The sequence below is a fragment of the Diaphorina citri genome, unplaced genomic scaffold (assembly GCF_000475195.1).
Source record: "Diaphorina citri unplaced genomic scaffold, Diaci psyllid genome assembly version 1.1 scaffold803, whole genome shotgun sequence".
Classification (NCBI taxonomy): domain Eukaryota; kingdom Metazoa; phylum Arthropoda; class Insecta; order Hemiptera; family Psyllidae; genus Diaphorina; species Diaphorina citri.
The window spans coordinates 70,897-94,202 of record NW_007378235.1 but is presented as its reverse complement, the minus strand read 5'-3'; the positions used below and the strand labels follow the sequence as shown (position 1 = coordinate 94,202).

At 37.0% G+C, this 23,306-nt stretch overlaps 1 protein-coding gene across 2 annotated transcripts in view; it reads left to right on the top strand.

Moving 5' to 3' along the window:
• Positions 1-23,306, top strand: part of LOC103512169 (rho GTPase-activating protein 20) — an 88,989-nt gene that overhangs the window by 21,045 nt on the left and 44,638 nt on the right. For both annotated transcript variants that reach the window (XM_026825730.1, XM_026825729.1), the window contains exons 3-4: positions 11,048-11,161; positions 18,769-18,867. In XM_026825730.1, the coding sequence (XP_026681531.1) occupies positions 11,048-11,161; positions 18,769-18,867 (213 nt within the window). The remainder of the gene's footprint in view (positions 1-11,047; positions 11,162-18,768; positions 18,868-23,306) is intronic.

Here is a 23,306-nt window from a genome sequence, read left to right as displayed (position 1 = left end):
TGTTTTCGGTGCTCTGATTGCCTATGCGATGATCAATATCCTAATGGAAAAAACTAATGGAAATCAGCAGGGAATCTTAAAGCTCATTTAAACTATGTACTAGTAGGAGTAGATGTGACATTCAAGACTCCAGAACCAATATTGATGCACCACACGCATCCTTTGCCTATATGCACTTTTATACAGGGTCCCCTTGTGGAACCGGAAGTCAAAAACCTGCATGATTCCATAGTTTAACCAATTAAGGAAGGCCAAGATGAACAGGAATGTGTAATGATGGACAAGAGGCGACCTCATGTAAAGAGTAGATGTGACATTCAAGACTCCAGAACCAATATTGATGCACCACACGCATCCTTTGCCTATATGCACTTTTATACAGGGTCCCCTTGTGGAACCGGAAGTCAAAAACCTGCATGATTCCATAGTTTAACCAATTAAGGAAGGCCAAGATGAACAGGAATGTCCTGTAAAAGGATAAGGGTAATGATGGACAAGAGACGACCTCATGTAAGGAGTAGATGTGACATTCAAGACTCCAGAACCAATATTGATGCACCACACGCATCCTTTGCCTATATGCACTTTTATACAGGGTCCCCTAATGGAACCGGAAGTTAAAAACTTGCTCTTTGCATGATTTCATAGTTCCAGCATTTAAGGAAGGAATGGGAATATCCTGTAAAAGTATAAAGTAATGATGGACAAGAGACGACCTCATGTAAAATACCTTTCTTTCTGGTAAATCAGACTTTGAAATGTCAAACTACCTTCCTAATAACCAATTAACTATTGGAACTATTACAAAATTCGTCCTAATGAAGGATGTAAAGATTCAAGAAAACCACAACTGCAATTTCGCGACCACCATGCATCCTAGCTATCAGACATGAAATCCATGACTTCTGTGTCACTGAGCACACTCACTCCATTGACTTCTCGCGTTGCTATGTGGTGGCAATTAGATCTGCTAATTCTGCCTGCTTTGGGTCAACATATCTGGTGTTCACTGGACTACGTCCTGACACCAGTCTAATGGACCGATATAGCCTCATTCGATAATGGTTCGCTTGGTCCGTCAGACTCAAGGACGCATGGCCAATGCACGCATCAAGGTTTCGCGCTCAGAAGAATTTTCCTCGGATGAAAGTTTGCGAGAAACAACTCCGAGAGTACCTCCGAGTATTTGAACGAAAATGTCACGTCTGTAGCGAGATACCGAGTCGGTTCAGTTGTTTTATTAATGTTTTCACTAACGGATCACATTCCTTTAAATATGTGGATATAGGACAAGTAGGAACTGTAACAATATTAAGACTTACCTTGAATCCTCAGTAAACACTCGCATAACAATATTACATATTGCCATATTAGTATGAATAGGTGCTATTTACATATTTTGCTGAATGTACCAGTATTATCGCAAGTATTTTATCCACACTTGTATTGATTGATCTAGATTGTATTCCATCTTGTGACTGTATTTCGTTATTTGTTCCCATAGAAATTCTCTTTTTTGGCACCGTGCTAATGTGGAATTCATGTTCGGCAAGCAACGTGGGTTGCATAACCCTGTAAGCTGATTTGTATAATGAATAATGATGAAAATCCAATACAATTTTAATGCGAGAGCTACACAATGGGTGCAGTATGCTCTTTATTAATCCAGCATGTAGTGAACCAATATGTAGCCTTACTAATCTGATTAAACCACTTAATAGAGAAAATGGAGTTACACTAGCAGTATGTTGTCGATCATCAGTTGAGAAGTGAATGAACCATACCATTCCTTACAGTGTTGTCTTGTTCCATACAGTGTCTTGTTAATGATTGGACCTTATTGACTGACATGATCTGGTCTTTCAGCAATTCAACATATTTAGGTTCAAAATGAAAAGGAAAGCAAAATGTCCTTATCCGATGTTACTGAACAGCGAAACCTTTGAGTAGCATAGGTAAGCTGTGTGATGGTAATATTCCCTCATACGGACAATAATTCCAGTAGAGAGTTGACTAGTTCGTTTCACTATTAACACATTCGATCATTCACCTCTACCAATTTCCTGTTAGTTTTGGGATTTTCCTGTTATTTCTGTTACTGTCTTCCTGCTTCCTCTTTTCTGTTTTCTTTACACCTAAACTAGCGAGATACTAATATTTATGATCCCTTGTTTCATTACCTACGAATTCCAAAGTTTTAACCGTGAGTAATTTTCTTTATTGTTTCAGGTAAGCTCAATAATAGATTCAACCCATTTGAAGGATGTATCCTCAGTCCCGTTCGTAAGTAAAGGCGACTGTACTCAAAAGAGGCAGACGTTGTAAAGCTTCCTGTACCAAAGTTGGACTTTTGAATTTCTCTCACCAGTCAGATTACGTTATAAGAGCTTAATATCGACACAAGCTGAAGCTATAGTTGCTATGGCATGAATATTTTGCAGAAAAGATAAATAACAGTAATTAGATATTAAGGAACAGAAGTGCATACTTCCAATCAACCTTAACAAGTCTTGCAAAAACCTATCTTTTTGCAATGAATTCTTCTGGAGTCTTCAAGTCAAGTGTCAAACCTAAATTGGCATAAGGTGGTAGCACTTGCTGAGGCTTTAATTGGTGGAACAAATTCCTAGAACCTGGAATCTTAAAAGACCTAGACTAAAACTATCATTAAGTTAATATTAGGGGCAGTTGAACGAATTATTTTACATTGCCTACTTATAAAATGTGATTGTACACGTTTGAGCATTAGTAGATGGTGATTAGAATAAAGGTTAACAAAGTTCAAGATGAGAATTTCGCCAAATTCACAATTTTATGATTCACTTAAAGACTACTAATCTTGATGACTCAATTCTTAAGTGAATTTTCAAACATTTTGTAGATATCAGAGAAAGAAATATATGAGCCCATCTGTATTCCTGAATAGTTGTTGATACCTATGAGGATTGGATTCAATATCTTGAATATGTTGCTCATCTATTTGCTTAGAACGAACTATTTGCTGCTCATCGATGTGCATCTATTTGCTTAGATCTTAGAACGAACGATGAGCCCAAGATATTCAATGTAATACAACCGAGCCATGACTTGACATGGGCTCAAACCTCAGGTCTTGACATTTAGCATCGTTTAATTATCTTTGAGAAGTCAGAAGAACCTATTCAACTTCACTTGTCTAGGGAATCATTGAAATATTTTAAATGCTAATTATAACGGCATTGTCACTTGATGACTCAAAGTCTGCCGGAAGTACGGTGAACTAAAACCTGTGGGTCATTTATCAATTTACTGATTCAGACATCAGCTCATCCTTACTCAAGTTTAGCGTGTTGGATTGTCACCAATAGGTCATTATGAGATGAAGGTCCTATGTATGTGCATACAATTATGTACTTATTGGCAATTCTAACGCGTCTATTACACAAGGTTAGGTCTGTACAATTTACGTGATGTTCTGATGCAATTTAAAAGGAAGTAGATAGGTATCCTTTGGATATTAGTCCACGTTTCGTAAATAATCTTCCAACTCATGAATTAGAAGCTATAAGGGAACTGATCAGCATTAAACGATTAAAATATTGATGATAAACTAAATCGAGTAGTAAATTGAGTGCCCGACTAGTGTCTAGTCTAGAGCTACACATTAAGTAAACTGCACGAAAAAATGTGAAAAAAATGGCAAAAATATCCCAAGAAAACTGCACAAGTTAAAACAATGCAAACCAAACTTGCTGGAGTTGCTGGCATAATACCACGTAAGAATACACATCATAACAAGTATAGAAAGACTTACAAATCACAGCATCACTGTAAGTTGTAAACTGGACGATAGCTTCTGACAAGGAGTCTTTTTCTGTGGATAATCGTCTCTCACAAGTCGTAAACCAAAGGTCTGTTTGTACATTCGAGTCATAATACGAGTAGGTGATGATTTGATGAAGTTTCCGGATCTTTGAAACTCCTGGAAGACTGACACTCGTATTTATGAACAAGAATGATCGTTCTTAGATCAGTCTCAAGTCAAAATTGACCAATCAAATGCCTTGAGACTATGCTTAGCACGAACTTAAGAGCCAGCATTTTGTTCATAAATATGGGTGTTAGGGTAGTTAAGGTATTCAGAGAACAGTAAGCGAATGAGTGGCAAATTGATGATAAAGTTTTGAAATCTCCGATGGTACCGCCATGTCTAACCTGAGTGTCATTTCGATACAAATGATGCCCCAATGTATACGGCCTCTGTATAGGCATACCCTTAGGTCTTGTCTATAATAATACATAATACGCCTTGTTATTTCCATATCAATCCAAAGTCGTGATGCCTACACTCGTTGTTGCTGTTAAATTTTTACTTTTTTACTGATCTTGTTTGAAGTTCACAGAAAGGTACTCTCCATATTATGCAAGAGAAGAGCTATATCTGCCTGAGATCAAACGAAAACGAAAGAAATTTTTTGGAAGAAATAAAGAATATGATAATACCAGTACACCAATTGAACAGCAGGTACAGTTAGTTTTCATTCAAGTCGGCCGAATAGGTTGGTGCCTGTGTGATCGATTGATCATGCACTGACTCGCATACTATTCTCAATTTCTCAAAGACTTACAAATCACAGCATCACTGTAAGTTGTAAACTGGACGATAGCTTCTGACAAGGAGTCTTTTTCTGTGGATAATCGTCTCTCGCAAGTCGTAAACCAAAGGTCTGTTTGTACAAACGTTCGATCATTCGAGTCATGATACGAGTAGGTGATGATTTGATGAAGTTTCCGGATCTTTGAAACTCCTGGAAGACTAACACCCATATTTATGAACAAAATGCTGGCTCTTAAGTTCGTGCTAAGCATAGTCTCAAGGCATTTGATTGGTCAATTTTGACATGAGACTGATCTAAGAACGATCATTCTTGTTCATAAATACGAGTGTTAGGGTAGTTAAGGTATTCAGAGAACAAACAGTAAGCGAATGAGTGGCAAATTGATGATGAAGTTTTGAAATCTCCGATGGTACCGCCATGTCTAACCTGAGTCTCATTTCGATACAAATGATGCCCCAATGTATACGGCCTCTGTATAGGCATACCCTTAGGTTACCTACCTATACAGCCTATGCTTTTAGTACGCATATGTAACAATCTGCATAATTATCATGAAAACTTGAAGTCATTCAATCAATCCATAAGAGATTTCTTTTTTTAGCCACAGACCATAAAAGACAACCTACCTTTTATGGTCACGCCCAAAAATACCTAATCTAGTAGCTGTCTTTTTCTCCTATAACTTATCTGGTAACAAGAAAATCAGGCAGTATAGGTAACAATTCAAAGAAATGTTTGCTAACCGATTGACTAAAGTAGCCGGCGCGGCGTGTATATCTTTAATAAATTCCTATACACATATATGTACCAGTTGTACCTACATAATGTATCTAATCATTTAGCAATCGAGCTAAATTTACAAATTACGTTGTAAAAGTTTCAACAGGCCTCTATTTTGAGCAAGGTTTCGCCCGAGGGCAAGTCCTTACTGGCGGAGCCACCTGCTCCCCTATCCGGTGACCTCGGGGCGGTATACTAAAACTATCATTAAGTTAATATTAGGGGCAGTTGAACGAATTATTTTACATTGCCTACTTATAAAATGTGATTGTACACGTTTGATCATTAGTAGATGGTGATTAGAATAAAGGTTAACAAAGTTAAGGATGAGAATTTCGCCAAATTCACAGTTTTATGATTCGCTTAAAGACTACTAATCCCAATGACTCAATTCTTAAGTGAATTTTCAAACATTTTGTAGATATCAGAGAAAGAAATATATGAGCCTGTATTCCTGAATAGTTGTTAATATCTATGAGGATTGGATTCAATATCTTGAATATGTTGCTCATCTATTTGGTTAGAACGAACTATTTGCTGCTCATCTATTTGCTTAGAACGAACGATGAGACCAAGATATTCATGTAATACAACCGACCCATGACTTGACATGGGCTCAAACCTCAGGTCTTGACATTTAGCATCGTTTAATTATCGTTGAGAAGTCAGAAGAACCTATTCAACTTCACTTGTCTAGGGAATCATTTAAATATTTTAAATGCTAATTATAACGGCATTGTCTCTTGATGACTGTACCTACATAATGTATCTAATCATTTAGCAATCGAGCTAAATTTACAAATTACGTTGTAAAAGTTTCAACAAGAAGTCAATGGGTTTATAAATAAAGTTTCAAACCTCAAGCTAAACGTATTTTCCTATTAACCTCCCGTGTTCCGACATATTGAACTGTTCCTAGGAATTTGATAAATAACTTCCAAGCACAACTTATAATTATCAATATCGATTGATCCGAAAACACAGAAATTTATTGCTGTTTTTAATTGAAAGATCGAGCTGGAGCTCTATCTCTTCAGTTACACGGCCTTTATTTTGGATCTTGTGGATTGTACTGGCATAGATTGAGAGATCTTTCTTTATAATGTACTCAGCAAACTTTGTTAATGTGTCAATTTCATTATAATTTTACTTAATTTGTTACTAATTGTGGTGGTGTTACCTATTAAATATTATGTAGCTGTAATTTTATCTTCATCAAGATCTTTCTTTATAATGTACTCAGCAAACTTTGTTAATGTGTCAATTTCATTATAATTTTACTTAATTTGGTACTAATTGTGGTGGTGTTACCTATTAAATATTATGTAGCTGTAATTTTATCTTCATCAAGATTTTTCTTTATAATGTACTCAGCAAACTTTGTTAATGTGTCAATTTCATTATAATTTTACTTAATTTGGTACTAATTGTGGTGGTGTTACACCTATTATGTAAATATTATGTAGCTGTAATTTTATATTCATCAAGATTGATAGTCGCTTCATGTTCACCATTTTCTCCGATTTCCATGTAATGTAATTTGTTTTCAAAGACACTTGTTTCGTGCCCTTTTCAATTCCTAACCGTCTGGGGTACTCAAGAGGTACGTTTAATCTAGATCGGATTAGGTCCATGTGATTAATTATGATTTCCAGTCCATGTAATTACTATTACACCGATGCTTACGTAATCTCGATTGGCCATGTTGCCAAGCTGCCCCAATGAATCAAATTTCAATGGAACGGAAATGTCTAAGAATGGCAACCGGGCAAGTGTCTTGTGTGCTGGAAGCCGCTTCTGGCAGCTGGAACTAGTTGTTACCCGGTCTTAACCTCAGGCTAGGTTTCTAGTACCAATTTGGTTCTAATTATTATCAGGAACGTACCTCGAGATTCTTCTTAGCTTTAACCAAGAATTCGGTGAGCTGATCCTTGAAACCTAAAGTGCAATTCTGAATGACCGGCCCTGATGTCCGAACCAATCTTTGCTTTAATAAAATACCTTGATAAATTACATAGCCTGAGTCACACTTTACTGTGAGAACTGAAAAGATCGTCTATTACGCCAGCAGGCAACAGGCAAGCTGTAATGGTGTGATTAGTGAGCAGCGTTCAGGTGAATTCTTGTGATTCTGCGCTGGTCAGTGTGACTGATTCATTGATCATGTATAATCACATTGTTGAGTTTTAATCAATGAAACACTTAGAATCTAGGAGCAAGGAAAAGTGTAGCGAATATCTGATTCTGCTGACAGATAGCTAACATGTCTCTTTCTCAATCTCCCAGCAATCAGCACGCTGGAGATGAAAACAACTGGACATAATAATGACAAAGAGAAAATGTTCAACACTAGAATCGGAGTTCAAGATAATGACCGATTCATTTTTGCAAACCAAGTAAGTAGTACTTTTGTTTTTCAAAATTAGCTATTAAGGCAGGACGGTATTGGATTGGCAGATTGGCATACCACACTCCACAATCCTCATGTCTGGTAGTCACATAGTATTATGTCTGCATATACAATTACATACAGATGTACTTGTCAAAATATTTGCATTCGAAGTGTGTTGCATATATTGAACCCCTTACAGTGCATCGAATTATGCAAAATGCATTTCACTGCCAAGGAAGGGTGGTAGGCTAGGAGCAAGGAAAAGTGTAGCGAATATCTGATTCTGCTGACAGATAGCTAACATGTCTCTTTCTCAATCTCCCAGCAATCAGCACGTTGGAGATGAAAACAACTGGACATAATAATGACAAAGGGAAAATGTTCAACACTAGAATCGGAGTTCAAGATAATGACCGATTCATTTTTGCAAACCAAGTAGGTAGGTACTTTTGTTTTTCAAAATTAGCTATTAAGGCAGGACGGTATTGGATTGGCAGATTGGCATACCACTCTCCACAATCCACATGTCTGGTAGTCACATAGTATTATGTCTACAAAGTCTACATATACAATTACATACAGATGTACTTGTCAAAATATTTGCGTTCGTAGTGTGTTGCATATATTGAACCCCTTACAGTGCATCGAATTATGCAAAATGCATTTCACTGCCAAGGAAGGGTGGGTAGGTGTAGTTGTTGATTTTAATTTCTAGATAGCAGCACTTAATATTATAGGTTTGCTATTGCTTGTCCTCTTCTACCATAGCTTGTCCTAATACGAACGATGGCATAAGGGACATAACTCAGTGAATCATGTCATAATCATAAGTCATGAGAGTCTCTTTTCATATCGGATTCCTTTTAAAAGGCGAGCCTATAATCCCGACGTTTACAAATTGTCATGAATTATCCCAAAGTAATGGTGATTTCCCTCCTAAAAGGTATAAAAGGTAACCTTCTTCTTAATTGCTTTACAATATGGTATATTTTGGGGGCATGTTACTGGGCAAGCGAACACTATCACTAAACAACTAATTGCTCCGTCCTCTTGAACCAACCAACCGAAAACCTCTTGCAGAGAGTATCATGGCGTAGCTTTAACATATCCAAGCAATGTGCTATCCACATGTCCTGGATCTGATCTGATCTGTCATCCTCGTTACAATCAATTTCATCGGAACACTTCCAACCGAAAACCTCTTGCAGAGAGTATCATGGCGTAGCTTTAACATATCCAAGCAATGTGCTATCCACATGTCCTGGATCTGATCTGTCATCCTCGTTACAATCAATTTCAATCGGAACACTGATTTACTTTCGCTCAACTTGTTCGGCCCAATAATGTCCACTGCAGCGTCAACTAGAGTGATTCCTGTATGGTAATTGTAATGGATTACATGTGCAGTTGAGGAAACACAGTAATTTGCCTTGTTACTCCATAGGAAGTTGTACACGAGCTAATCTGCTACTTGTTTTTGTAACTTGCCCCCAGTTGTGCTACTTCTGTTTACTTACTTTGATATGGAAGGCTCTACCCTCGGTCTCCTAAAAGAACACCCTGCTTCTTACTCAATTTAAGTAAAAAGTCCACCAAATATGTTATGTGTTGCGTACGAGAAGGTACGTCTACCATAAAATTACTTTCTTTGGTACGTGCCCCCCTTACATAAGTGACATAAGTCACAAATCGACAAAAAAGTGCAGAAGTGTATCGAACATGAATAGTCCACCAAATATGTTATGTGTTGCGTACGAGAAGGTACGTCTACCATAAAATTACTTTCTTTGGTACGTGCCCCCCTTACATAAGTCACAAATCGACAAAAAAGTGCAGAAGTGTATCGAACATGATACATAATTTACTGTACATCGATTTGTACCTCACTATAAAATCTATTATTTATTGCATTATTTTGGGAATAAATTAGAGTCTATCAGAGCTCAAATCTGCGGAACCATATGAGCAAGTGAACTTCAGAAGCCGAATCACGCGTATCAATAAATTGATGGCTCACTTCTCTAAATTGCCAAAGTGAGACTCGACAAAAAAGTTCTGAGAGTGTCATGACTTCTGGCATATTCAACTCTGCCCATGTCCAGTGCCTGTGTGTGTTTAGTCACATAACTAGCATACTACCCGCTGCTATAATGTATCTTGATAATCACGCGTATCAATAAATTGGTGGCTCACTTCTCTAAATTGCCAAAGTGAGACTCGACAAAAAAGTTCTGAGAGTGTCCTAACTTGTGGCATATTCAACTCTGCCCATGTCCAGTGCCTGTGTGTGTTTAGTCACATAACTAGCATACTACCTGCTGCTATAAGAACTTAATGTCAGCTTATCCTGCTACGTATTACGTTACATCAATTATGCCGGATACATTCGTAAATACCCGTGTACCTCTACATTGATTACAGGTTTTGCCTTATTGTTTACCTCGAGACGGTAGAGGAGTTCGGGAAAATACATTCGTAGAACACAGAGACTCTACATTCCTTTGTTGTAAAGTGTGCGTTGCTCACATCTCGTTAGGCATGTCTGAATTTGATGTCAGCTCAGCATAGGTTCTGACGATACCCGACGTAAATCCAATGGGCGGTGGCAGTAACTTCTAAAATATGATGAATCCAGTACTGAAGCCTGCATATCAGCTTTATACTCCTACCTATCAATGTCAAGTTTAGACCTAATTGGTACTTAGTATCGTACATCTCCTTCACATTCTTAGGATGGGCATTCTCTAAGATATGTATGTACAAGACAAGTTAGTGTTTACATAGGTATTCTTTAACCACGATCGAATAAACTACGGGCTAAAAAATTCCCGGAGGGACGGACCCAGCTTGTTAGTCATTTTAAACTGCTGGATTATATGCTCTAACAAACAAGGCTTCCTGTGCCGTCTGATTTACAATGCTGACGTACTAATTGTTACCTGGACAAAATACAAAGATGTTGCTGAGTGATAGCTTTGTTCAAACTCTGAGAAAGGTTTGTGACCTCGAAGTTCAAAGGGGAGAAATGATAGTTACCAACAGCTATTTGTTAAAGCTCTAGAAGTTATGACATAATTCATTCAAGGAAACTTTGCAGAAAGTTGTAAAACCTTTTACAATGTGGGAAGTCCAATATTCTTTTTCCTTTTCTTTGTAGACTCCACTTATAGCTTTTGAACTTCTTCAGCACATAACCATTTTTCAAGAGTTGTTTTCTGACTTACTGATCTTTGCTTTGCTTTTGTTTTCTAACTTGCTGATTTCTTTACTGTTTCAGGTGCAGCGTCTGGCTCAGTACGAACTCTACTTTCAGTCTCTTCTCAATGAATCCAGGCAACATCACGACTATGATACTGAGGAACTTGTCGCCGCCAAAAATAGGGCCAACCAGGTAAGAAGCGAAAGCTGTACAAAGTGTATTCTTGTATTGTCTTTAGGGTACCCGTGACACTTATAGGGTGAAGGTCTATTAAAAGGTTAACCATTTTCATGATCCAGAACGGTTTGTGCTTAGATCTTTTCTTTTTTTTTTCCATTTTGCCAAAATGAGTAGGAAGATCAATAATTGTCCCAAATCATCAGACTTGAGCAATTACCTCAATAGATTTAGTTATCTCAATGAATCCAGGCAACATCACGACTATGATACTGAGGAACTTATCGCCGCCAAAAATAGGGCCAACCAGGTAAGAAGCGAAAGCTGTACAAAGTGTATTCTTGTATTGTCTTTAGGGTGCCCGTGACACTTATAGGGTGAAGGTCTGTAAAAAGTTAAACCATTTTCATGATCCAGAACGGTTTGTGCTTAGATCTTTTCTTTTTTTTCCATTTTGCCAAAATGAGTAGGAAGATCAATAATTGTCCCAAATCATCAGACTTGAGCAATCACCTCAATAGATTTAGTTACTGCACTCATTACATGCTTTACATGGTATTGCTTGACTTGAGATTACTGTTTGTTTGTTGAAATCAAATTCACTCGCACCATCAAGTTGCATAATTATCTCATAGGTAATACGTTCGTTTGCCCGTGACTAGGCCAAGTGTCAGAGCTTGTAATCATTCAAGGTAACATGTCAATCTTCATGACTTCAAGCAATAGTCCCAAGTCAAGATCTTCCAAATGATTTTCGGATACGTTGTACACGACTACATTAATATTCATTGCCGAACACATGAAACTGGTCATAGAACCACGAAGCATCATGTTTCAGTTCAAGATTCTTCCGTTTTTAATGGAACAATATTTGTAGCTTTCATGATCACCAAGCCCTTGCACACTTTTTTCTTACATTATACATGAATTATACATAGTAAAGAATATTACGAGGGTCAAGGAACGAATTATACTAGGAACTATCAACCATTTATTATTGTCATGGAGATTATAGTCATTTTTATTTATTATGGTCTTTGTAAGAATTTTTAATCCGAGTGTCATAGTCGAGTAATATTTCTAGGTATTTTCAAGTTCCTACGAAATTTCATTTTTTGTAGCCATGCTGTCTGGCAATAACATATCCCTTGTAACCCGTAGTACCTACTACACTATTTCTAACGGTCTACATGGTGATTAAAATTAAGAAATTTCTGACTATTTAATGTATTGTTTTGTTTAAAAATATCTTTATTTGTTTTCTCACTTCCCAATTCCCTTGCTCACATACCATGCCCGTTTGCTATTTCTAATATTGGTCTTCAAACACTCAGATTTTCAAGTATTCTAGTTCTAAGACCACATCACAAGTTGCCCAGCCAGTTAGGCACAGACTTACTTATGCATACGTAACAATGAAAAAATACTCGGCAATACAAAGTAGAAGGGTATTACAGGAAGGAAAAAAAAAACTTTATTACCTAGGTATAATCAAAGAAGCATCATGTACAAAACTTTATAGATATATCCTACATTCCTGTAATTAAAATTTTGAATGCAAAGATAAGTTCAAGAGAAAACTCCTTCTCAGACCTTAGGAAGTATCTTACCTATACATAAATTCCCTCATGTACAAAACTTTATAGATATATCCTACATTCCTGTAATTAAAATTTTGAATGCAAAGATAAGTTCAAGAGAAAACTCCTCCTCAGACCTTAGGAAGTATCTTACCTATACATAAATTCCACGCTGCAAAAATCCTCCAAAAATTCAATTCACACTGAGCATTATCCGTCTAGAAACCTGTGTTTCATAATTACCATCATCATAACAACAACAATAACAATCATGATTGCAATAATGGTGTTGGATGCGCAAAGTTAAACCAATTCATGGAACTATGTATGTGGGAATCAATCTCCTCTCATCTCTGCCATCGGAAACTACCTTGACACCACGAGGAAAAGGTCTTTGCAATAAAATAGAAGGTACTTACTCCACATATCATACCACAAGCATGTGAGCATGGACTCTTCACATGTGCTCTGTATATCTATAACTCTGCTGATATGTACGTTATCTATGGTGGATCTGTTTTGATGCCAAGGCAAGTGTGCGCCGTTTTCTGAACCAAGAATAACCAGGCTGTCAGCCTACGTACTCTTTGCCTGAATGTCAGATGATTTAGATATGTGAGATATATTGTACCTGTAGGGGACAACGTTTTTCAAGAAGATAATCCTCTCATCCTATGATCATGTCCATTAGGTAACTCGAGTGATGGAAAAGTTAATGATGTAATACTGGAGAGAAATAGTAAAAGCAGAGTGCTTTGATTACAATCTGTGGTATGAATATTTGTCCATAAAAGGTGGGTAATTGGCTGATGAACCTTTAATGCTCTCTATCTCATTAAGGTTAGTTAGCAATTTATTATTTGTGTTAATACCTATAAGCTACAAGGCTGTAGAAGTTACCACCTTTGCCCAAAGGTCTGACACAATAAAATGCATACTAAAAACCTAATGCGGTCAAACACTAAAGGGACTCCAGCCAGGTGCAATAAAGCTAGTATGAAGTGCTTAAATTTCATTTTCCCTATTACTCCCAAGTATGTTCTTTGATCTTTTGCTATTTTTTTTGGAATTTCCGATTTTCCTTGGTCGGCGCCCTTATGAGACACTCATTATGTACTTGATATGAGGTAATAACATTATTATTCCCTTGAGAGGACCAAAGTAGTTCACAACATCAACTATGATGGATTGATGTGAAGCTCCAGAATATCTAGACAAGTCATTTTGGATATGAATAGTGGCTCCAACATTTTATGGATTCTAGGTAAAAGTCGTCGATTTCTTGGTATTGTGTTGGAAACAAAAGAAAATGCCAGACACTTCATAAAAACTGAACAACTCTTTCATTTTTTATGAAGAAAAGTATGTTCCCGAATTCCCAATGTAGTTCTACACTATTATGATGGGTTTTTGTGCACTGTTTAAAAATAGTTTTGAAAGTGGCGGCTCACTAATTGAAAATTTAACTGTAAAATTGTCAAAATGTCAATGTAAGGTCACATTTTCGAGAGAAGGATACAAACATGGTGGATGCCAGTATGAAAAATACCGATGTACGAGTAGGTAGTTATTAAAATTGCTGATTTATTTGCAAGAGTCCTTGTGAACATAATTTTTGAACAACACTGGTGACGAGTCCAATTGAATTTAGCATTAGGTTATGGAGAAATGACATTTTTGGCTTTTTGGTTTTCTGGACAATATTTTGACAATGTTTCTAAGGTCCTTGTCCTTTTCCCCCATAAAATGCACATTATGAATCTCCGTAATTGAAAATACTTTTTCAAACTAAAAGATTTGAGCCGCCCTCGTCTCATGTCAATATTAGTTCCTTATAGATTGATGAGGGAAGTCATTTAGAAATGTTTTTGACATCAGGTACATGACATTTTGACTTTCCACATTTCTTTTTAACAAAGGTTACCTGGAAGGAATGCGCCCAACTCAAGTCGTCCTATTGACCCTATTGTAGACGCATTTATTGCAGAAATGTTTGGAGTTATCACTGTGGTGTGAATTTAGATTATAAAAAATTTGGGTTTGAAGATATAGTAGCTTTCTCAGGTTAGTTGACCCTATTGTAGACGCATTTATTGCAGAAATGTTTGGAGTTATCACTGTGGTGTGAATTTAGATTATAAAAAATTTGGGTTTGAAGATATAGCAGCTTTCTCAGGTTAGTAAGAAGTTTTGTTATTTGAGCAAACGGACTTTTGGGTTTAGAGATAGGTATGTATGACGCTTTTGAGCTTAGAGACATGTATCTTCATGAAATTTTGTGATGTGAGGATTAGTTTCTGAGGATAGAAACAAATTTTTGTTGGTCTAAATTTCTAGACTCTAGAGAGAGTCCACTCGGACCTCTCAAGAAACAAGGCCCACTTGGCTTTCAAATTTCCACTTGGCTTTCAAATTCTATTTGTAATTGAACACTTTCAACTTTCATTTTCAAAACCTCAATGTTTATTATGAGAAGCACTCTCGCCTTAGAGACATGTATCTTCATGAAATTTTGTGATGTGAGGATTAGTTTCTGAGGATAGAAACAAATTTTTGTTGGTCTAAATTTCTAGAGAGAGTCCACTCGGACCTCTCAAGAAGCAAGGCCCACTTGGCTTTCAAATTCTATTTGTAATTGAACACTTTCAACTTTCATTTTCAAAACCTCAATGTTTATTATGAGAAGCACTCTCGCTCATGTCTCAAATCTTCTTCTGAATTATCTAAATATTTCAATTAACCAGAAGCAGATGTCATGTTTGAAGAAGCTTCACGTCCATTCTACTGAATATTCAATCAGTAGTTTAATTATTATTTTGAGATTTCTTTTGATCCCCTGCATGACGTGTGAGCACATCTCCCATATCGTGACGTTGATGTTCTCAGTCGAGCAACTACTACACGTCTAATTTCATTAACATCATATTCTCCTTATCAAGTGTTATCCAAATTTCTTCTGCGACCGCTTTACACAAGAGAATCCGAACAATCCCCTAAAGGTAAGTTCGAAAACACTTTTTACGAATTTCCACCTGGATTTATTGCTCAGCTTCATTAACATCATATTCTCCTTATCAAGTGTTATCCAAATTTCTTCTGCGACCGCTTTACACAAGAGAATCCGAACAATCCCCTAAAAGTAAGTTCGAAAAACCTTTTTACGAATTTCCACCTGGATTTATTGCTCAGGAAAAATAGAATGCGAAACAGGTTATCACAGTAATAACGTACACAGCGTTTACGAAATGTCCAGTTAACTCCTATAACCCTTGGAGCTCCGCCAACAGCTCTAAGTTGAGAACCGCTGTTCTAATCCGTCGTAATCATAATGTTGTGATTATCCTAAAGTACAGAACTGGAAACGATTTCATGCCTCACAAGTCAGATCTCACAACGAAGAAGCGGCAACATAATAACAAGCGGATAATCAGAAAGAACTTCTCTAGGATTGCCTAGGCCCTAGTGTGTGTGATTGTCGGGTAATTGTCGGTAATCTACGCTCAAGGACGCCCCCATTATCTCATAGGTCATAGCACAGAAATGTTACCAAGTCTGGTCCAGGTCTAAGAAGTACTTTCTATTATTTCCTCAGGACATTTTGTCAGACTAGCTAGGTGTTGAAGAGGCGTGGTATCAGGAACTTTGGGGGCTAAGGCGGATTTTTGAGGAATGTAGTGGACGATAAGTTAAAACCACTAGAACTGCTAGACAAAGGATTACACGTATCTACGTATCACTTACCAGTATCAATTTTGAGGAATCAAAAGTATGGACCATAAAAGGAAAGCTTTGGCAAACACGAGAAGAACACAACAACAAGATTTCTATTTCTGAGAATTTATTATTCAACAGATTGGGCAGAATAAAAGAGACGCGAGGAAAGTTACGAGCCTATTCGATAGAATCACCATTGTCAGGAGAATGCCAATAATCAATAATCCATTTAGTCCGCCACATCCTATCAGTGTAAGAAAAATAATAATGAACGATTTTCTTAGAAAGTGACTCGTGACCCAGAATTTGATTGACGCAATTTCGATTCATAATGAGATGATGGAACACAAAAGCGATCTGATTTTTACCTGTAAGGAACAACCTAGATTCAAGCTGATATTGACTTGATTAAAGTACTGTTTGATGATCGTCTTTGGCCATTCCTTTGTTGTAAAGTGTGCGTTGCTCACATCTCGTTAGGCATGTCTGAATTTGATGTCAGCTCAGCATAGGTTCTGACGATACCGGACGTAAATCCAATGGGCGGTGGCAGTAACTTCTAAAATATGATGAATCCAGTACTAAAGCCTGCATATCAGCTTTATACTCCTACCTATCAATGTCAAGTTTAGACCTAATTGGTACTTAGTACATCTCCTTCACATTCTTAGGATGGGCATTCTCTAAGATATGTATGTACAAGACAAGTTCGCTGCTATAAGAACTTAATGTCAGCTTATCCTGCTACGTATTACGTTACATCAATTATGCCGGATACATTCGTAAATACCCGTGTACTTCTACATTGATTACAGGTTTTGCCTTATTTATTTATTGTTTACCTCGAGACGGTAGAGGAGTTCGGGAAAATACATTCGTAGAACACAGAGACTCTGAATATTACTTCTCATACTCTGAAGAACTGCAGCAAAGAAAACATCACGAATTCGTATCTCTGCATGTCGTCTCTTCTGGTTTAAGAAATTTAATTGGAAAATTACAGGTTTTGAGCAAACATAAATCTAGGATCCTCTGCAGACGTAGGATGATACCTGTTATTTATTAGACTGAGAGGAGACTTATGCGCCAGCGCCAGCGTAGAGGGCCCAGTCGAATCGAGAATTCCTTCGATCGTTGTAATAGGTAAAGGAAAGGAAGGAATCGTTGGAATTTGATTGACGCAATTTCGATTCATAATGAGATGATGGAACACAAAAGCGATCTGATTTTTACCTGTAAGGAACAACCTAGATTCTAGCTGATATTGACTTGATTAAAGTACTGTTTGATGATCGTCTTTGGCCATTCCTTTGTTGTAATGTGTGCGTTGCTCACATCTCGTTAGGCACAGAGACTCTGAATATTACTTCTCATACTCTGAAGAACTGCAGCAAAGAAAACATCACGAATTCGTATCTCTGCATGTCGTCTCTTCTGGTTTAAGAAATTTAATTGGAAAATTACAGGTTTTGAGCAAACATAAATCTAGGATCCTCTGCAGACGTAGGATGATACCTGTTATTTATTAGACTGAGAGGAGACTTATGCGCCAGCGCCAACGTAGAGGGCTCAGTCGAATCGAGAATTCCTTCGATCGTTGTAATAGCCTAATAGGTAGATAGATAATATATTTGTTTTTGGATTCTTCTGATCTTTTTGATTAAAATTCGTAATTATTTTGCGTTAAGAACTCAGGTCCAAAACAAAGTTTGAAGGAACAACGTTCAGTCTCATCCTAGCAGTATAAATGAGGAAAATGGAGCAATCATTTCTGAACTCTAACATAAGTCACCGTAAAATTGACCCCCCAGAAATGGAAATCCCACATAATTTTATAACTGACTTTTGTTTTTGGATTCTTCTGCTCTTTTTGATTAGAATTCGTAATTATTTTGCGTTAAGAACTCGGGTCCAAAACAAAGTTTGAAGGAACAACGTTCAGTCTCATCCTAGCAGTATAAATGAGGAAAATGGAGCACTCATTTCTGAACTCTAACATAAGTCACCGTAAATTTGACCCCCCAGAAATAGAAATCCCACATAATTTTATAACTGACCTGTAATTGCCTAATAGGTAGATAGATAATATATTTGTTTTTGGATTCTTCTGCTCTTTTTGATTAGAATTCGTAATTATTTTGCGTTAAGAACTCGTGTCCAAAACAAAGTTTGAAGGAACAACGTTCAGTCTCATCCTAGCAGTATAAATGAGGAAAAATGGAGCAATCATTTCTGAACTCTAACATAAGTCACCGTAAAATTGACCCCCCCAGAAATGGAAATCCCACATATTTTTATAACTGACCCCTCTTACTTTCTCTGTTGCAGGCGGTAAGGCGAGGCCAAGAAGAAAGCGACCTTGAAAGGATCCAGGATCTCTTCCCCAATGACTGCCTTTACCTTTATGACAAAGACGTCGTCACCATGGTAAGTTTGGGCATCAAATTTCACAGTTCAATCCGTCACAGTATCTTTCTCTGTGAGCGCCTTTCTCCAGAAACTGTTCTGTTAGACCCAAAAATAAGTATACCTATCTAGTCACAGTTCAATCCGTCACAGTATCTTTCTCCGTGAGCGCCTTTCTCCAGAAACTGTTCTGTTAGACCCAAAAATAAGTACCTATCTAGCAGTTAGGACTGTTAGAGGTTGGGGCTTCCACTATACTGGCGGCTTCTAGGTCAAGACTTTCAAACCTATCTAGCAGTTAGGACTGTTAGAGGTTGGGGCTTCCACTATACTGGCGGCTTCTAGGTCAAGACTTTCAAGGTATCCACGTAGTTCCTCGTCCAACGTTTTACTAGCTCGAGAAAATGAAATTGTTCCTCCCAAAAAAAAATATAATCGTAGGTAATATGTATGTTCAGGGCTATTTGTTATTGTTTTAGTGGTTTGACATCCCACCGGCAGAGGTCTATAATTTGTGGTTGTGTGGATAGATCAAAACTCTTCTACCCAATGACATCACCAATCTCCATATTGTATTGTGTCTACCAACTTTCGTTCATTGTTTTAGTGGTTTGACATCCCACCGGCAGAGGTCTATAATTTGTGGTTGTGTGGATAGATCAAAACTCTTCTACCCAATGACATCTCCAATCTCCATATTGTATTGTGTTATCAACTTTCGTTTTTTGTATTCTTTTAATGCATTTATACTATGTACCCATCTTGTATTTTGTACCCATATGTTGATTAGAGGTAGATAATTATATCTTATAGATATCAAAGTAGGTACATACTTAGTAGTGATCCTATTGTCTTCTGGTCTCTGAGAGATATGTGAGCAATAATGACATGCTATATGCAATTGGAGACGCTTGTAACGAGAATGTATGTTGCATAACTCATCCAGCAGATATATTAGTGAATCAGATAAAATATTATGTTGTGTATTGATCACCAGATTATTCAAGATTGTATAGTTAAGCAACAAAAAAAAAGCGGAAAAAAGTTTATGAAAGAGAGATACACGCTCCAAACTCAGGTCTCTGAGAGATATGTGAGCAATAATGACATGCTATATGCAATTGGAGACGCTTGTAACGAGAATGCATGTTGCATAACTCATCCAGCAGATATATTAGTGAATCAGATAAAATATTATGTTGTGTATTGATCACCCGATTATTCAAGATTTTATAGTTAAGCAACAAAAAAAAGCGGAAAAAAGTTTATGAAAGAGAGATACACGCTCCAAACTTAGAAATAAAATGCATACTAAAAACCTAATGCGGTCAAACACTAAAGGGACTCCAGCCAGGTGCAATAAAGCTAGTATGAAGTGCTTAAATTCCATTTTCCCTATTACCTACTCCCAAGTATGTTCTTTGATCTTTTGCTACTTTTTTTAGAATTTCCGATTTTCCTTGGTCGGCGCCCTTATGAGACACTCATTATGTACTTGATATGAGGTAATAACATTATTATTCCCTTGAGAGGACCAATGTAGTTCACAACATCAACTATGATGGATTGATGGTGAAGCTCCAGAATATCTAGACAAGTACAAACTTAGAAAAAAATATCACAAATCACCTACTCACTTGAAACTTTCGCGTTCAATTTAAAACGCCTCATTGCAAAAACTCCGATGACAGTATTGATAAAGTCAGTCTGGTGACCTGAGAGCCTGAGACTACAATCTGGAGACCTTTCCGCATTTCTTGATTTTTTTCACCCACCTAAGACATAATTCAGCACTGACAAGTAAACATAATGAATATAATGAACATAAAGATTAGTTTTATAAAGTCATTGAACGATTTGTCTTAAGAAGCAATCATTTTAGAAAATGACACCGAAGACTTTTTTTTACCACCCATGTGTAATTGAACTTATCCCCCTTTCATTTCCTGATCAGTCTGGTGACCTGAGAGCCTGAGACTACAATCTGGAGACCTTTCCGCATTTCTTGATTTTTTTCACCCACCTAAGACATAATTCACCACTGACAAGTAAACATAATGAATATAATGAACATGAAGATTAGTTTTATGAAGTCATTGAACGATTTGTCTTAAGAAGCAATCATTTTAGAAAATGACACCGAAGACTTTTTTACCACCCATGTGTAATTGAACTTATCCCCCTTTCATTTCCTGGTTTGTCGACGTTGTAAGGAAAACTTTTTTGCTGATTATTTCTTTGGCTGGTCATACACTTAATGGTGCCTTTACCGTTTGGTCCTCAAATCTTCTTCAGGTCGTTCAGGATCTCTAAGGCCACTCTCTGATCTCTTTCCCATTTTCCTCATTCAAAGGTTCCTTTTGTGTATAATTTGTATCATTTTCAAAGTTAAAACAAGCTTGTATTAGATAATTTAGGTACACTGCGTACAGAAGCATAGTTCAGTAGTGGGATACGAGTATGCTATTTATTATAGGTACTACTTATGTGTGCAAACTGAATAATGTGACACAACTTCATGTACAGAGGACATTTCTGTTGCTTTGTCGTGAATACTACTGGTTTAGTTCAGTAGTGGGATACGAGTATGCTATTTATTATAGGTACTACTTATGTGTGCAAACTGAATAATGTGACACAACTTCATGTACAAAGGACATTTCTCTGGTTTTGTCGTGAATACTACTGGTCACTCTGAGAAGTCTTTAGGAAAGTTGTGCTAAGTCACATGACAAGTTTTGTATTATGTCTCTTGTCATAGCTCCGTTATGCTTTCTTGATTTTTTTTTTTTTTTTTTCGATCATTATTAAAGTTCTTATGCAATTGTTATCAGTGTGTGTAATAGTAAGGTATGGATCGCATACAAAGTTGTATTTGAGTAAATAATAAAAATCGTTGCTTCCCCTACATGACGTGTTTGGACAAAGTTGATGGTCTCGTGAGCAAGTTTCTTGTCTTGACATTCGGGGAGTTACGATTTTTTCTGTCTATTGTATTGGTTAAGATATCCCAAGCTCTTACATTGATTTATGTGGGGTAGGAATGTACTATTAATGTGGGGGTAAGAATGCACTATTGTGCGAAAAATTGCATAAAATAATATCAACCTAATGACCCAATCGGCCCACGTGCATTATTCTGTTGTGACTAATGGCATACTTTTTAGATAACTTACAGAAAATGGAAGTGAGATAAAAATTCAAGAGTTTAGTCCAAGAAAATGGGTGATTCTGATCGTTATCACAAAAGATCTAACCAGGTCGCAGTGACCAAGGGCGTTAATTAGAACCGATGGCCCTACTTATACCAATACCAATTCTGATCATGATTTTTTTCAACAGTAACTTTAAAGTTAGGAACATTGTAGGTACATCTCATGAAGAAATTATGGATAAGATGGTGTCATTAGTTTCCTACTTTCCTACCATCTAGGCATTTAACATTGTTGCTTACAGGACCTTCAAGATCTTCGAATCTAGAAGAGTGTATTACCACCGAGGTCCATCTTCTATATACTCAATCTTCAATCTATACCAATCTTCTAATCGGAAAACTCCTTAATTTGTTCACGGGTACTCATGGTTTCTTTTTTCTCTTTCTCCAGGGTGTTCAAAGTCAGGACCGGCATCTGTTCCTGTTCAACGACTTACTTCTGGTAGCCAAAGCGCGATCTGGTGGCAACTTTAAGCTCAAGGAGAAAGTCCGGGTGTCGGAAATTTGGATGAGCAAAAGTTGCATCGATGAGGTGACTGAGTTGAGCAAATCGCCGGACACGTCGTTCGCGCTGGGCTGGCCGACGACCAACGTTGTAGCTGTGTTTAGGTAAGTATAAAGTATTTTACATAACTACGCAGTATTGGTTAAATACATGATTAACTGCATACTAGATCTCATAATTGTTTTAGTGGTTTGACATCCCACCGGCAGAGGTCTATAATTTGTGGTTGTGTGGATAGATCAAAACTCTTCTACCCAATGACATCCCCAATCTCCATATTGTATTGTGTCTACCAACTTTCGTTTTTATGATTTTGTTGACAATTTATCGCCTCCAATATTTACTAATAAGCTCTTCCCTGTACCACTACCCTTTTACTTACTTTTACAAAAAGTTTAGAGGCACATATTATTTAAATGTCATGCAAAAGGAAAGAACGAAGAATTTATTGACAGAAGGAAAATATTGATAATTTAGCTGATTAAATCAATAAAAGCCAAATGTCATATAATAACTGTGTTGAAGTTATACAATGTGTTATCAAGTCACCCAATTAAAGGACTGGAAGTCAAATCAGTCGGAACTCAGACTTGGGCAAGAATTCAAATTATTAAAAGTTGTAATATTCATATTCATAACTACTGTATCCCATTTGTTTAGATATAAAGGGCATAGCTCAGTGACCTTTTTTCTTACATTATACATGAATTATACATAGTAAAGAATATTACGAGGGTCAAG